The sequence below is a fragment of the Mustela nivalis genome (assembly GCF_964662115.1).
Source record: "Mustela nivalis genome assembly, chromosome: 17".
Lineage (NCBI taxonomy): Eukaryota > Metazoa > Chordata > Mammalia > Carnivora > Mustelidae > Mustela > Mustela nivalis.
Window position 1 is genome coordinate 42,114,140 of NC_139036.1, and position 16,928 is coordinate 42,131,067.

General features: G+C 54.9%; 2 protein-coding genes across 2 annotated transcripts; both read right to left on the reverse strand.

Annotated features, from left to right (window-relative positions):
- Positions 1-712: 712 nt before the first annotated feature.
- Positions 713-4,962, reverse strand: KRT35 (keratin 35; the record flags this gene model as incomplete). The annotated part of the gene is made up of 7 exons (XM_082706085.1): positions 713-1,210; positions 1,456-1,676; positions 2,145-2,270; positions 2,561-2,722; positions 3,162-3,318; positions 3,514-3,596; positions 4,492-4,962. 7 exons carry the CDS (start codon positions 4,960-4,962, stop codon positions 1,063-1,065), a joined length of 1,368 nt encoding a protein of 455 aa, XP_082562211.1. The 3' UTR covers positions 713-1,062.
- Positions 4,963-10,197: 5,235 nt separating this feature from the next.
- Positions 10,198-13,912, reverse strand: KRT36 (keratin 36; the record flags this gene model as incomplete). The annotated part of the gene is made up of 7 exons (XM_082706059.1): positions 10,198-10,393; positions 10,789-11,009; positions 11,184-11,309; positions 11,413-11,574; positions 12,301-12,457; positions 12,707-12,789; positions 13,454-13,912. The coding sequence occupies 7 exons, from the start codon at positions 13,910-13,912 to the stop codon at positions 10,198-10,200; spliced, it is 1,404 nt and encodes a 467-aa protein (XP_082562185.1).
- Positions 13,913-16,928: the final 3,016 nt, after the last annotated feature.

The following is a 16,928-nucleotide window of genomic DNA, read 5'->3' on the forward strand; positions in this document are numbered from 1 at the left end:
CATGTCCCACTGGAATCCATGGAGTTTGGCATTTTCCAGTTTGTTGGGGGAGGATAGTCTGGACATAAATGAGAACCTTTGGGCAAAAAGGTTCCATGCGGAAATGCTCTGGTACCCAAAGGCACTGTATGCAGCATCAGATGCCACAGGCACACTGAGCACGATGAGTCTCTTACAGACAAGAATCTCTGAATTGTAGCTGGAGGTCACAATGGCCAGCTTACTCGTGCACCGGAAGGGGTGTAGGTCTTGGAGGGACCTGCTGAGCTGGAGAGCTATATGATAGTATCACGGTGGAAGGAAATGAAAATACCCTGGTGTGGGCTGTCTATATTGCTGCTCTTTTGAGAACCACAGGCATGAAATGAAAACCAGTTTAACATGCTTCACCTTGGACTGCCCCCTGGCTTTATCCACCTTTCTCTGGGATCCCAGAGTGGCCATGTAGACCAAGGAGGGAAGTGGGGGAGGTCTGGTAATACGGATCACCATATAGGAATCTTGAAGAAGCGTCTTCATCAGGAGAGCTGAGCCACTGAACAAAAAAGCCCCCTGGGAGGCCCTTAGTCATCCCAAACAGGGCCACAGGATCTGTCATCCCCCGGGTCATATGCGGTCAAACATCCCTATCCACCCGGCCAGGAGTCACCCCTCTTCACGCAGCAGAGACACACAACAGGGACACCGGAACGGTGCCGTTAGGCATCGAGAGCCAAAGCCAATTCACTTTATTATTCTACCCACAGAGGCGCTCTAGTATATTTCAGAACCCACAACAGCAACACCCAGAAGGAAACCTGACCCAGGAGGCAGCCTCAGAACAGAGAGCCTGGCTGGCGCCCACTGAAATGATGAGGAATTGAGGCTTCCAGGGACAGCCAGCCTTAGCAACAGGCTTGGAGAGACTTGGAGGGATATATTTGCAATGAGCCCTCCTGGAGCCAGGCCCTGGTGCTCCAGGCTCTGCACAGAGAGAGGGGATTGGTCTTTAGGGTCAGGGTTGAGCAAAGGCCAAGTTCAGCCCCTGGAGACAATGACCTCAGCTTTCTAGGCCAGTTCCTCTCAGAACCGGCCCCCCGGGCAGGGCACACAGATGGTGCGGGGGCTGCAGGTGGAGCGAACCGCCCCAGGTCCGCAGGAAACAGCGGGAAGGCAGGGGAGGCACGACTTGGCAGGAGTGTGGTCAGGGGCACACGGGTTACAGGGCAGCCTAAGAGAAAGAGAAAGTTCCCATTACTGTGATTTTTTGATTCAATAACTCAGAGCACCTTAAAAATCACCCAGTCCTGCCCCCCTTGTTTTACCAATGGGAAAAGGAGGCCCACAAAGGACTGGCCGGGGTCACGTGATAAATTTATAGTAAAAGCAGAGCTCAAACTCCAAATGCTGGGCTCTCCCCAGGCACCAAGGCGTCTCCCCAGAACTTTGTAGACTGCATCGGGAAGATGCACTCACTTGCCCTCCTCGCTCTCCAGAAGGCCCCGGTACGTGTTGATCTCGCACTCCAGCCGGGCCCGTACATCCAGCAGCACCTGGTACTCCTGGTTCTGCCGCTCCAGGTCACTCCTGATCTCGGCCAGCTGGGACTCCACGTTGCTGATCAGGCACTGCATCTGGGCCAGCTGGGAGCTGTAGCGGGCCTCGGTCTCTGCCAGGGTGGATTCCAGAGCATCTCTCTGTGAGGGCAAAAGGAGAAGGTGAGAGGTCAGAGAAGATGCACTTAATCCTCGTGGGTCTCAGTGAGTCCTCAGAATCCAAGAACAGAGACTCAGAGAATCACTTTGAACCCGGAGGCACCATAATCAGACATCTCCTCTGAGACTGCCAGTTTGCCCCTGGAGCCTCCCTGCTCTAGAGAGCATCTCCCCTAGTAATGAGATCTCTGAGGAAGTGATAATTACTCAGAATGAACCTATTTACACAAGGACAGGAGCTACTGTTGCTATAGGTCTCCCGTCTTCCCCCCCCCCCAGGACATTTGTGAATGGGGGCTGGGACCTCATTCCACCCTACACAGAAAATTCCTAAAGCACGAGAACTTGAATCCCCAGAGTCGGCCTGTGTGGTCAGAGCATGGAGGCCCAGTGGGCCCATGTGCTGCTGGGTTTGGTCCCCCAGCAGCCCTGCTCAAGCCTCAGGCTCACCATGCTCTGCTGGGCCTGCAGCTCGATCTCCAGGGCGTTGACAGAGCGTCTCAGCTCGATGATCTCCGCCTGGCAGGACTGCAGCTGCTCCGAGCTGGACACCACCTGCTGGTTCAGCTCCTCGGTCTGAAACATACACACACAGGACCTAGTCAGGAGCATCAGGACTTAGCTTCAGAAGTCCACGGAGACCGCGCAGAATCATGAGCCAAGAAGGACCTTCCAGAACACCCAGTCCAACCCATTCATTTCGTCCTTGAGGACGTTATTGCTAAGAGGACAGCAACCTGCCCAAGGTGCACAGCAAGGTCCAAAGAGAGCTGAGGCTCAAACCTGGTTTCATGATTCGGAGCCCCAAGGTCAATTCCGTTTGATACCCCATGTCTCTGTTGCACTGACTCTTTCCAGGTACCTACCTGAGTATTGAACCATTCTTCAGCATCCCGGCGGTTATTCTCCACCAGGGTCTCATACTGGCACCTCATCTCATCCAGAACACGGTTAAGGTCAACAGGTGGGGCAGCATCCACCTCAACGTTGAGCCGGTCACCAAGCTGGCAGCGCAGCGAGTTCACCTCCTGTGGCACAAATCAGGGTCAGCATCAATTGTCCCAGCCCGCTGCCTCACTCACCCTCCTCCCCTACTCCTACCTGCTCCCCATGCTCACCTGTTCCCCTGTGCTCACCTGTCCCCCTCATGCTCACCTGTTCCCCCATGCTCACCTGTCCCCCTCATGCTCACCTGTTCCCCCATGCTCACCTGTTCCCCCATGCTCACCTATTCCCCCATGCTCACCTGTTCCCCCATGATCACTTGTTCTCTAATGCTCAGCTGTTCCCCCATGCTCACCTGTTCCCCATGCTCACCTGTTCTCCCATGCTCACCTGCTTCCCCCATGCTCACCTGCTTCCCCCAGGCTCACCTTCCCCCTTATGTTCACCTTCTCCATCTCCACCTCCTTCCCCATATTCACCTCCTTCCCATGCTCACCTGCTCCCCTCCTCCCCTGTGCTCACCTCCTCGTGGTTCTTCTTGAGGCACAGCAGCTCCTCCTTCAGGGACTCCACCTGGGCCTCCAGGTCAGACTTGCACAAGGTCAGATCATCTAGGATCCGGCGCAGGCCGTTCATGTCTGACTCCACCAGCTGCCGCATGGACAGCTCCGTCTCGTACCTGCCACATACGTAACAGGATGCCTGAAGCTCCATTTCCTTTTTATGTCCAAGTCAGATCTGACCCCAGGCTGTCCTCATTCTGTGTGTCCCACCTTAATACCTCAGTGACTTAAGACAGCAAAAACCCTGCATCCTGGCATTGCCAATATCCAGGTCTACCAGCCCCCAACCAAGGAGCAAGCAGGACACTCACTTGGTTCTGAAGTCGTCTGCGGCCAGCTTGGCATTGTCGATCTGCACCACCAGCCTGGCGTTCTCTGCTTTGGTGCACAGGGTCTGGGAAAATAAAGAAGTGACATGTGAAAGGAAGGACAGTCTGCTAGCCAGAGCTCCCCAGACCTCCCCAAAGCTGGCAAGAGCCACCTCCAGAGGGAAGGAATAAATCATCTCTGGATTCCTGGCTTCTGAGGCTCCGTGAAGTCTTAAGGACACACAGTAGGGACCAGACAGGGAAGCCTCTACAGCCCCACCCAGTGTAGAGCCTCTGAGACCCATAACCCGGCATGGACTAGGGGAGATGAGAAAATGCTGCAGCCAAGACTGGCAGGGGGGCTAACTCTTGCCTTCCTAACTCCCAGGCCACTGGGGCCTCAGGGCAGGTCCTGAACAGCAGCATACTCTCTGATTCCTTGGTCACAAATGGTCCCTCCCAGGAGCCAGCAGGGACCCTCAGAAGATGTGGGCTGGGCAAAAAGGAAACTGCTGATGGGTTTTTCCTTCCCTGAGTTCTTTATAGAAAATCTGACCTGCTCCAAAGAAATGAAGTCCAATCCCCTCGCCTTAAAAAAAAAAAAAAAAAAAAAAAAAAAAAAAAAAAAAAAAGGAGGGGGGAAAGAATTAAAACTCATAGAGATAGACCATGCTAGCAAAGGTTATACAGTCAGTGAGTTCACAGAGCCTGGCTCCACCAGCTGCCAGCCGGACCACCTAGAATAAGTCACTTAATCAGCCTGAGCTCTGGTTTTCCCATCTGTAAAATGGGCTAATGATATCTTCCTCATCAGATGACAGGGAGGAGCAGATGAGACCACAGATGTGCAAATGTGCACACGCTCCATGACCTCTGAAGTGTCCCATGGGAGCAGGGCCAACAGCATGGGTGTCCTAGCTTCCAGTCTGGGGCTCATGGCTTCAGACTCCCGAGCAGCCAGAGACACTCTGAGCCCCTTACCTTCTTCTGGAGCTCCTCAATGGTCCGAAAGTAGGACTGGTAGTCAGGGCTCAGGTAGGGCACCTGCTGCTCACACCACTCCCGGATGCGGCCCTCCAGGCTGGCGTTCTCCCGTTCCAGCTGGCGCACCTTCTCCAGGTAGCTGGCCAGCCGGTCATTCAGGGACTGCATGGTCTCCTTCTCGCTGCCGGTGAGGACGCCATCCCCAAACCAGCCCCCACCCTGGTTGTAGCTGGTGGTAAAGCCTCCCGCCGGGAGGCAGAGAGCAGACAAGCAGCCAGCCGCCCTGCTGCTGCTCCTACCCAGCCCGACAGAGCACGCCGAGAAACTCCGGGCCCCGCGGGAGAGGCTGGGGAGCTTGCAAGAGCTGCTGGAGTACATCGCGGACACGCGAGCAGAGCCGCCGCCAGCTCCCCCCAGGCCCCTGAGAGACCCTGAAGAGAAGCTGGCCTTGAGGCACTTGGAAGCCATGGCCTCAGCCGCCCAGACGCAAGTGAGAGAGGTCTTCAAGGCCGGATGCCCCCCAGTGCAGAGAAGCCGCTCTTCACCCCAGGTTTATACCTCTGCTCCAGTGGGCGTTGGCCTTTACAAAGGGTTTTCTCCTCATTAAAGTTAATACCACTTTCTATAAGAACCCCTCATTACCCTGTTAGTTAGCTTCCCATGAACATTTCCCGGCCTCGTAAACTGGGAGTCCCGTTGAACTGACGGCCACGTCGAGACGTCTCCTCCGCCCCATGTTGCCGAAAAGACCAAGTATCCTTAGTTCTTCAAAGGGGCCTGTCATCCAAGCCCAGACCTCAGCCTCAGCCTCAGCCTCAGGAGGTGTGGGAACCCACAGCCACAGTCTTGACTTTCTCTAGCTTCATCTCCTTTTATGGGCCCAGAGCGGGGGGGGGGGGGGTGTAGAGGAGGCTCCTGGGTTGGCCCCTGGGTGATGGAAGAGCAAGCCTAGTTATTGCAGGAAGCAGAGACCTCATGCCCAAGGAGACACAGAAGGCTCTAGAATGACCCTGGAAATAGGGCCATGGCGACCAGTTATCCCCGTTTCCCCAGGACTGTTCTGGTTTTAGTACCGAAAGTCCCCTAACCCTGGGAGCTTCTCAGTCCCATGCAAAATGGGAAAATTGGTCACCCCAGACAGAGCAGAGCCCTGGGGGACAGATACACCCCCACTCCCTCCCTCCCTCCCTCCCTCACAAGGAAATCTGGCTGGTTGTATAGCCCCGACATCAGCCAAAAAAACTAGAGGTCAGCTAACTGAGCACCAGCCTGTGGTGACACGTACCCTACATAGGAAGATATGTCTCCCCAGGCCCTGGATGAGAAGTGGGGCAGCCTTTCTTGCGGCTGCTTGGGGACAGAGACAGAATGCCGGGGCATGATCACAGACCTCCTCAGGAGACACAGTCCGAACTTCAGAGTTTCAGCTCTGCTACAGGAGTTGTCTGGGCAGATGTCCAGAAAGCTTGACAAGGGTGGGTTCTTTTTCCAGAAAACCCAATGTGCCAAGGGAGCGAAGCCTGGGAGAGGGGCCAAGAGCTGAGCCAGAGGACAGGTGGAGCTTCAACGGATGGGGCCTCATCAGGAGGAGCCCCATGTAACTTGCCTTCCAGGCAGCCCTGCGGTTTGGGGTCCTGTTGGCTCTTCTAGGGATAGCTTTTACCTTCTTGTCAGGAGAACAGGAGCAAGCTGAGCTCCAGCAGCCTTCCTGGTGTGGGACTCACAGCTCTGCCATGCATGGTCTCACTTCCCCCTCATGTTGCCCTGTGAGCCCAGGCTTGTCACCCCCACCTCAGAGCCAAGGAAACATCTAGAACAGCACCTTCTCGTAGCGAGTGCTCAGGAACGGCAACCACTATGATTACTGGTCCCCACATGGGTGGAGTCTTGCTGTAGTCAAGGTGACAAGGCTAAGAAGCTGTCACTGGGGAGTGTGGATGGGCTCTGAGCACCTGGGCCACCATCCCACAGGCCGGGTGCCTGTGTTTGGGGGCCTCAGATCTAGAACTCTCATGAGTCACCATGCCCTTCCCACACCCAGGAGCGTGGTGAGACCGGCACCCGCCCAACAAAATCCCAGGACCCATTGGCTGCCTCACCTTCTCCTCCTTGGAAATCCATGCCCCAGTGCAAAGGACGCAGCTGAGCTGAGAGCCCGGATGAGCCACCTTTGCCGTTCATGTTTCCCATCCATGCGCGTACAGGGCTCCACCCACGCCCTGCTAAGTCACAGCGTCCCGTGCTCTGGGCTCAGTGAGGGTTACCCTGGATCCACAGGACCCAGAAAAGCCACAGCAGCCAAGGCCTGGGAAACCTCATGCTGTTTACACACCCCTGGGGGTCACATGGGTTCCTAGGCAGGGCTCCACACGTGGGCTGCCCAGAACAGGTTTGTCTCCCCGACACAGACCAATTAATGACAAGTCTAATGGTACCTGCCATCCGTCGCTAAGTGCTTAGGACGGCCAGGCCTCGTACTGAGCTGTCTCCAGGCATTGTCTCATTCACAGGTCACAACAATCTCATGAGACTAGCATCGCCAATAGCCCCATTTAGTAGATGAGTAAACTGAGGCTTGGAATGTTTCTGGAGCCTACCCCTGCTCCAGCCCCACTTTGCCCTCCAGGCTCTGAACATCCATGGCAGTGACCAGTGGTTAATCTGCTGACCCTCCCTTCACTGATGTGCTCAAACTGTCTGGTGTTGGAGCCCTATCTTCCCAGGGAGACTTGTACATTCTCGAGGGCAAGGACAGACCTCCTATTTCTCTTGAAATCTCTATTGTTCAAGCACAGTGCTGGCTTCCAGATGTCTCAGAGGGAAAGGATAAATGAATGAATGCTTCGCCTGTGGTGAATTGTGCTAATTAAGAAAGCAAAGGAAAGATTTTGAGGGAAAGGGAATATAAGAAAAGGGGAGAGAAGGAATAAGGTAGGAAGGAGAAAAAAAGTGGCTAGGGAGCTGGAAGAGAAAGACACTTCCAAAGTCAGTCTTGCTCTCTCTACTGCTATACATAGGGAAACTGAGGCTCAGAGATGGAAAGAGATTAATTTTATAAAACATAGAAGTAATATGTTTAGGGACGCTTGAGTGGCTCAATCAGTTGAGCTTCCAACTCTTGGTTTCAGCTCAGATCATGATCTCAAAGTCACAAGATCAAGACCCACATCTGGACTCGGGCTCAGCAGGGAGTCTGCGGGAGAGTCTCTCTCCCCCTCCCCTCCTGCTCCTCCCCCTGCTCGTGCTCACTCGTTAACTTGCTCTGTCTCTTAAATAAATCTTTAAAAAAAAAGTAATATTAATCATTAATACTATGAGATAACCTCTAAATCATTCTGGACTATTTCCATTCTTCCTTAGCACTCTTCTTATTAGAACAAAATAATTACCTGGAACCCCTTATTGGCAAGAACCAATCTTGCTTAGTAAGTCTCCGAATTACTTTCCCTCCAGGACCTGCGTCCTCTGCTGAGATGGGCTCTGCACTGTCTCCAGAACATAGCCATGCTCTAAAAACCCTTTGCTCTCCTCCTTCCTGCTCTGCCCATCCTTCAAGGACCCCCCAATTCCAAATCTCCCGTACACCCCCAGCCCTCCTTGATCTCTCCCCGTCCTGAGAACCCGAGAGCCTGCCCCACACGCACACTTGCCATGCCCAGTGCTGGGAGGGGCAGCACAGGCGTCGTGTCCCCAGGTGGGCCATCAGGTTCTTGAGGACAAGGCCTGGGATCCCACACTGGGTCCAGCTGCCTCTCCAACGTCCCCACTTCTCCATAGATGTGCCCCTGCTTCAGCACAGGGTTTCCCACACGCGGGGTGTTCAGTACCTATCTGTTGACTAATTGACCTGAGTGTGTGTCAATGAGCCAGGTGGCATCTTGGCATCAGTATCAACAAGATCAGAAATGCCTTGAAAAAAAAGGATTATGTTCACTCTGGGGAAATTCGATAAAATGTAATGTGTCCTATCATCTCTCTCTCTGCTATCGAGAAAAGAGCAATGACATGGGCATCTAAAAGTTTGAGAGGGCATCCTAAGCCTGCCCCTCGCTGCGCCGGTGTGGGCCCTGGCGGTGCTAAGATCTGGTCTGCCCAGTAGTGAGGAATTTAAGCTAGAACTCAGTTAAGGGTAGGTTACGAGGTTGAGACTAGGAGGGCTTCCTTACCCAGTGCAGATGCTCTGAAAATTTCATGAAAAGCTGGATAAAGCTACATAGAGAAAGCACCCACAATCCCACATGACGGTGTGAGCGCCCGAGATGAGGCATCCCATACCCTGTGGAGTGAGCCCATTCAGACAATGCTCGGAGCAGGGGTAGGAGTTGGCTGTGACTGCTGGTCCGGACACAGCCTTGTGTGGTCTGTCTGCCTGCAGCAGCAGGAGGGAGGCAGCTCGAGCGGAAATCAGAACAGACGTCCATCCCTGCCCATCCCTGGTTGTCTCCGTGCACCAGCACGCAAGGGTGGGACACGCTCTCTGCACCCCCAGCAGCCCACCTCTCCTGTCCGGAGCCTCAGGCCAGAACGGAGAAAGGCGGACCTCAAGGGTATGGAGCACAGGGAGGAGCGGGACAGGGCAGGGCTGCCCCGCTGACTTTGTCCAGCAGGTAGTAATGACTCAGGTCGTTGGGGAGGGGTGAGACAATACTAGGGAGAAGAGCACCAGCATCCCAACAGGAATGGCCGGACCATGGCCTCTTCCTTGTCACTCACTGCTGTGTGGCCCGGAGCAAGCTGCTGCCTTCTCCAGCCCTGTGTTCTCCACAAAGAATAAATCAGAGGGACAAAGAATAAGCCATGGGGCTCTCAGACGTCTCACAGGTCATGCTTCTCTGCTCAGAGGGGTGTCTGGGGCCTGCACAGTTAGGCTGGGCTCCAAGAAGGGCACAGCTCAGCCAGGAGAATTCAGGGCGCTCTACCTTCTGCCCCACAGCGAGCTTCCTTCCCTCTCCTCCCTGTCTGACCCCCCACAAGTCCTTGTCTCTGCCGCCCTATATCATTTCAGCCCTGTATCCGGCACTGGGAGTCAGCTGGCCCTCCTGCCTTCGCCCCCGAGCTCCCCTCCCTGAGGTGGTCAGTCCAGGCTGGCTGGCTGCGGTCTGCCTCTCCCCACTCGGTCCTGGAAACTGCTCTCCTGAACTGTCACCAGGGTCAGGCCTGGGGATGAGCCAGCAGGGTGGTGGAAGCTAGACAAAGGAGGAGAAGCTGAAGGGGAGGAGAGGGGGCCCCCAGATCCAGACAGGGCAACTGAGGAAGGCTGACTTGAGGAACTGAGGAAGACTGTCCCTTGTGGGGCTGCCCCAGGTGGGTACCCATGGGCAGGGCCGAGCCTGTGGGTAATGGCTACGCCCATCTGTTCACACAGGCCAGGGTCTGAGGTATCCCCATTTTTAAATATTTTAATCGTCCTGTCACTTCCTACCACTCAGACGCAGGAAGACAGACCTGAGACCCTTGATCAAACATCCGCACTAGCTAACCTCACAAGAACAGACAGAGTCAAGTTTGCAATGCCAAGAGAACACAGTTTATTGGGTATATTTCCAGAAGAAACTAGTTTTGCATAGCATAAAAGCAGTGAAGTCCAGAAACACAATATAAGAAGTATTTTGGTAGAAAAAAATCTGCTGAGCCGGGAGCCTCTCTAGGGAACGGGGGGTCCTTTAAAGCTGAGAGCCATAGGCATGTCCTTCCCGAGGCTGGCTACAGCGGGCAGGGCTGCAGGTGCTCCCTGGAGGAGATGACTTTCCCATCTCTGATCTCCTCGGTGATGGTGCGGATCTGGGTGCTGACCTGGGGAGCCGGGCCGCAGGGCACAGCTGGAGCACAGGGCCCGGTCGAGACGTAAGGTCCCCTCATGGAAGGTTTGCATTCCGTAGCACAAGGGTGCGCAGGCAGCCTGAGGAAATGAAATCAATCAGAGGGCATTGGGCCTGGGGCATGGGACTGAGATCCCCGTTAAATAGATTTAGGGGACAGAGTGACTATAGGTGGGTGACAACGACGAATGGCTTCAGTGCCTCTAAAAACCCCAAGGGCTACAGGGATGAAGACAAGGAGCCCCCAGCCAAGCACGACGGTTGGGGATGAGCTGTGGCAGCAGGAGGGGGCAGCTTGTCCCCACTGTGATGACCAAGCTGGGACGACAAGGGATCTCTAGAGAAAGGCTTTGAATAGATCCCCGTCCTCTGTGCACTAACCTCTGCAGAGACTGACACCCTCTCCGAGGCCCCGAGGGGTGGTCCAGGGAGCCCTGTCCCCACACCTGGCTCTCCGGGACCCACAGCCACTCACTTGCAGTCCTCGCCCTCCAGCAGGCGGCGGTAGGTGGCGATCTCTGACTCCAGCCGGGCCTTGACGTCCAGCAGGACCTGGTACTCCTGGTTCTGCCGCTCCAGGTCACACCTGATCTCGGCCAACTGGGCCTCCACGTTGCTGATCAGGCACTGCATCTGGGCCAGCTGGGAGCCGTAGCGGGCCTCAGTCTCCGTCAGCGTGGATTCCAGGGAATTCCTCTGTAAGGGGAGAGAGGAAGGGCTGCTCACAGGAAGTAGTCCCACCCAGATCCCCGAAGCCCCGGGTATCTCCAAATCCTGCATGATCACACCCCAGGATAAGTCCTGTGCCAAGGCTGGTGGGTCTGGGCTTGCCAGGAGCTGCAGCTGGTCCCTCAGGCAGAGGCCACTCACCAGGCTGTGCTGGGCCTGTAGCTCGATCTCCAGGGCATTGACCGAGCGTCTCAGCTCAATGATCTCCGTCTGACAGCACTGCAGCTGCTCCGAGCTGGACACCACCTGCTTGTTCAGCTCCTCAGTCTGAAACGCAAGAGGCCCCAGAGTGTGGTCAGACCAAGGGACGCTCCTTTCAAGGAGAACCACTGCCCCAGGAGCCTATGGTCCCAGGCGGCCCCAGCCCCACCTGGGTGTTGAACCAGGCCTCCACATCTCTACGGTTGTTCTCCACCAGGGCCTCATACTGGCATCTCATATCATCCAGAATCTTGTTGAGATCCACTGGGGGGGCGGCATCTACCTCCACGTTCAGTCGGTCCCCAAGTTGGCAACGGAGCACGTTGACTTCCTGTGGAGGGGAGGCATGGTGGCACCAAGATTGTGCAAAGGATGCTGGATTGAGGGTACAGGAGGCTGGGTTCAAATCCTCCTCCCTCCGCGGCCGGCTGTGTGACCTCAGACTTGGATCTTAACTTCTCTGAGCCTAGGTCCCTTCATGGACATACACCTACCTCCTCTGGGGATACAGGAGAGTCAAAGATGATGCAAATGTCAGGCAAATAGAAGAAATGTTATCAGGCACTAACGTCCAGAGGAAGATTTAGTGTCATGGGCAGGAATATGGGATCTGTGTGACCTTAAGCAAGTGACTTAACTGCTCGGTGCCTCGTTTTTCTCATCTGTAAAATGGGACGATTGTGAGGATGAAATGAAGTGAGAACAAAATGCAAAGTATTTAGGGGTGCCTGAGGGGCTCAGGTGGTTAAGCCTCTGCCTTCAGCTCAGGTCATGATCCCAGGGTCCTGGGATGGAGCCCTGCATCGGGATCCCTGCTTAGTGGGGTCCTGCTTCTCCCTCTGCTGCCACCCTCCTCCGCTTGTGCTCTCTTTCTCTCTATCAAATAAATAAATAAATAAAATTTTTTTAATGCAAGGAGTTTCAGATAGCTCCTGGCATACAGTATGCCCTCAACAGATGCCAGCTGGAGTTCCTATGGGAGCCATGGTCACCGTCGTTGTGCCCAAGGGTCACCCAGGTTGGGAAACGCTGGAAGGTTGCACAGCACCAGCCTCACCTCCTCGTGGTTCTTCTTGAGGCACAGGAGCTCCTCCTTCAGGGACTCCACCTGGGCCTCCAGGTCGGCCTTGCACAGGGTCAGCTCGTCCAGGATGCGGCGCAGCCCGTTCATGTCCGACTCTACCAACTGCCGCATGGACAGCTCTGTCTCGTACCTGCATGCGCAGAGCCCTGCTGAGTCTGCAGGGAGGGAGCCAGGCACAGGCTGGCCTCCCTCAGCTGAGGGGGCTGACTTGGGGTCAGCAGCACAGTGAGCCTTTCCTTGGACCCAGAAGGGATCCAGGGCCTGTGCTGTATTCCCACTTACGGTTCCCTCTGGCCTTCCTCCCGGCTCACCAGCTCCCAAGGCCGAGGAGAGAGGCAAGGGAAAGCACAGCAGACCTTCCCCACTGGGGCCCACTCACTTGGTCCGAAAGTCATCAGCAGCCAGCTTGGCGTTGTCAATCTGCAGGACCAGCCTGGCATTCTCAGCCTTGGTCAGCAGGATCTGAGGAACAAGGGGCATCCCGTGAGCTAGGAAAGGCCCTGCAGGGTGGGGTGGGCGGGCGGGGATCGCCCAGCTCACAAAGGCCATGCTTCTAAATCCCACCAGTACCCTCGGTAGCCCCAGCCCTGAGCCCATGTATGGAGGGATCACCAGTCCAGGAGGGCCACCCCAAGAAGTAGGCCCCAGAGTGGCACAGCAGGATGCCTCAGGGAGAGGTGGAAAAAACCAGGCCAGCCTGGATTCTGATTCTGCATCTAACACTCAGAGGCTGTGCAATCTTGGGCAAGTTACTGAACCGCCCTGATATTTAACTTCTGTATCTGTTAAATGGGTCCAGTAATAGCTATCTCTCCAAGATGAGGAATAAATAATCCAATGGATACCAAGCATCAGGCACGGCGCCTACATCCTGTAGTCGCTGGGTATAGGCTATTGCCCTTCCTAAGGCTGAGATGGTGAGGAGGGGAGAGGATGGCTGGCATAGTTATAAGCAAGCAGAAGACTCGCACAGACGTGTGGGTCTCCCAGGAAACCAGGACCCCAGACAGAAGAGCTTGGCCTGGACAGAGAATTCCCCAAGAGCTACCATCTCTGGGTAGTCTCTTGAGATGAGACAGGGACCCCCAGGGCTGGGAATGCTAGAGAGGGGCCAGGTCCCCGTTACCTTTTGCTGGAGCTCCTCAATGGTCTTGAAGTAGGATTGGTAGTCTGGGCAGATGTATGGAATCTGAGACTCGTACCACTCCCGGATGCGTTTCTCCAGCTCTGTGTTCTCCCGCTCTAGCTGGCGCACCTTCTCCAGGTAGCTGGCCAGGCGGTCGTTCAGAAACTGCATGGTCTCCTTCTCGCTGCCGTTGAAGGAGCCCTCGCAGAACCAGCCCCCACTCCCAACAAAACCAGAGGGGTGGCACCCAGCAGACAGGTAGGAGCCAGGAAAGCAGCTCCCAAGGCTGGACAGGCCCATCCTGATGGAGGAGGCAGACCCCACAGCTCCAGCAAGACTGGGGACCCTGCAGGAGCCCACAGAGCGGATGGAGGACACCCGAGAGAGGCCGCCTGCTGGGCTGCATAGGCCCTTGGCAGACCCAGAGGAGAAGACCGGGGAGCAGACCTGGGTGGCCATGATCCTAGCAGAGGCAGGTTATAATTTAGCAAGGAGCTTGGGTTCTAGGCTCCCAAGGCCTCTCTGGAGTATTTATACACATTCTCTGTGGGGTGTTGGCATGTTAGTCTTGGGAAAGCCTGTTCCTCTTCCAGAAAGCTAATCTCATTAGAATGTGAATTTTGCCACCCATCCAGAATTTCTTACCTTATAAAAAAAATTTTTTTTTTAAATTTTGTTTGCTAAGTCAGGACTCTCATCTGTTGTCATTTCCTGGGAGAATATGAATTTTATTGCCTCTTCAAAGTCTTTGCACCAGATCCCATAAATTGGGAGCGGCCTCACAAATGACATTTGGTTCCTCCTCTCTGTCCTGTGCCTTCCCCTGAGCATCCTGGTCACCCCACTTGTCACCCGCACCCACTTTCCCTGCACTCACAGGTGCTCAAGGATGCCCGGACCCCCGGGATGGTTAAAAGGGAACTACAATTCATGGAGCTCCTATGCGCCAGGCCCTGGTTACTTCCTCTATACCTCACAACAGTCCTGGGAGGTGACCGATCTGTCCCCATTTCACCGACATGGAAACAGACGCCAAATGGCCAAGAACAAGCTTGCTCAAGGAAAACAGGCAATGAGTGATGGAGCCTGGAACTGAGACCAGGGCTCTCCGATCCCAGATCCTACACTCTTGTCCCAACACTTCTCTCCTACAACCAAGGGCAACTGTAGGCACCCAGAATTTAGGGACCAGAAACCTAGGTCTGAATGGTGACTCTGTCATGTGAGCATATGTCCCTTTCTGGCATGCCGGAACATCCTCATCAGGATGGTGGAGGTCATCAGCCTACCCTGCCTGCCTTACACGGATACGAGGAACATCAACAGAACAGAAGTAAAAGTGTTTTTGAAAGCCACTGTGCCCTATAGAAATACTGCTTACACGGGACAGTCCTTGGTGATGGTTTATGGCTGTGGCCGGCCAAGGACCACAAGTGTGAGCCCTCTGAAGGGTTGCTTTGGAAGGCACTTTCCTTTGTGACCCACAGTTCTTTGAACCTAGAAGAGTAGAGACCTCGATCCTGGGGCAGTCTGTCCTGACCCCCTAGTCCCCAAGTCATGGGTCCGTACAGACTCTTTGGACAGGGGAGGAATAATAAGGACAAACAAAGAGCTGCCAGGGCGACCAGCGAGATGGGAGGGGCACTCGAGAAGTCACCGCCCCGGGGAAGTTCCTTCTTCCGCCTCACCAAGTGGGACTTCCCAAGGCTCCGGCAACCGGCTTGCTCTTCTCCCACACGGACTTGGTCTGCAAGGTTGGCGTTTATGGAAGCGTTTATGTGCTTCTGAAGCTGTAATTTAGCAACCTCTTAAAACGCTTTATAAGCTTCTCTCTGGAATTACTCAGGAGGGTTGGCTGTGGGGCACACGCCTCGCCCAGCACAGTGGGCACCTTGACGGGAGGCCTGACACCTTGACATCATAGACTGCTGAATTCTTCGTGGTGGGCGCTTAGTTGTGATTCCACCACCTGATGCCAATAGCCACGTCCTCCCCCAGCTGTGACAACCCAGACTGTCTCCAGACATTGCCGGGTATCCCCTGGAGGCAAAACCACCCTTGTTTGAGAACCACTGGACCATCAGGACAGGAACGGGGGCTCTGACCAGACCTCCTACAGACACTGCCTTTTACTCCTAGGAAAACCGGTGCCGAGTCTGGCTGTCCCTGCGGGGCCCAGGCGGGCAAGTCCTTAAGGCTTCGATATATTTCATGGGCGACCCGGCACTCACTCTCAGGGCAGCCCTCACCGAGCCCCGAAGCGGCTCTTCTCTGGGGTGTCTGGCTGTCAGGCATCTAAAAGGGATGTTTTCATTTTCTGGGGTTTTTAAGCCCCTCTGCTGTGCCATCTGTATCTGAAGGTGACGCCAGGTTTCCTTCAGGGCAGCTGCTGCTCTGGCTTTTCCCATCACTCTCAGCTGCTGTGCCAGGAGGACCCCCGAGGGCCAGAGTCCAGGCAGGTGTCTTACAAGCTGGGAGGAAAGGCACATTCCCCTTCTGCAGAGAGGACCAGAGAAGGGCTTTTGGCCCCCCTAGGTCCCTTGCCTTTTCTCCATGTTGTAGGCCACAAGGCCACCTCTCGGAGGAAAGTGTGGAGGAGGCCTCCTGGGAGGAATTCCTCTGCTTTCTTCCACCCAGGAGCCAGGACCATCACGTGGAACAGATGTTCTACCTATGTCAGGGAAGAGAAGCCGGGACTCACAGAGCTGCTTATCTCCCAGCACAGGCCCGGAGATCTGCCCATTCCGCTCCCCAACCTTGGAGAAAATCCACCTGTTTGGTGTGAAGTAAACCAGGAGTCCCACTCATCAGGTTTTATTTCAAAAGGAAGTCCCTATTCTGAGGCCATTCTTTCTAACGTTAATCTAAAATACACTGGGCTAAGGGTCAGGGCCTGGACTCCAGGCCAAGCTCAGCCCCAAACTCCTTGAGTGAGCCCCGTCCATTCTGGACCCCAGAGTCCCAGTCTGAACAGGAAGGGCCTAGACAAGGTAAGCTTGAGGCCCTTCCATCTCAGACATTATAGGCCTTTCCTGTGCAGGGGCCCAAGCGTCACCAGATATGTTGGTGACTCTCACCATCCCTCACAACCACCATCCTTTTCTTTGCCGCTGACCTACAGCATAAAAGAATAAAGAATAAAAGAATACAGCAAAAAGAGTAAAAGAATAAAGTTATGGATTGTCAAGCTCATGACATAGAGTTTCATCTCTTATTGTTGTTCTGTTTCTGCACCCTCCCTTGGACCCCAGGTCACCCTTTGCCTCCAGCCTACACAGCACAAGACTATGGCACAAGCTTCCCCCTGGCCTTCCCTCATAGGCAAAAGCCACATTGAGCCACCTCCCGGGGCTGTTTCCCAGGAGCCCACATTCGAAGGGACAGCGTCACCGGGATGACGTGTGGGCAGCCCAGCATGTCCAAGATGAAATGACATCTCTGGCCACCTGAGCTGGGACAGACTTGCAAAAGAAGG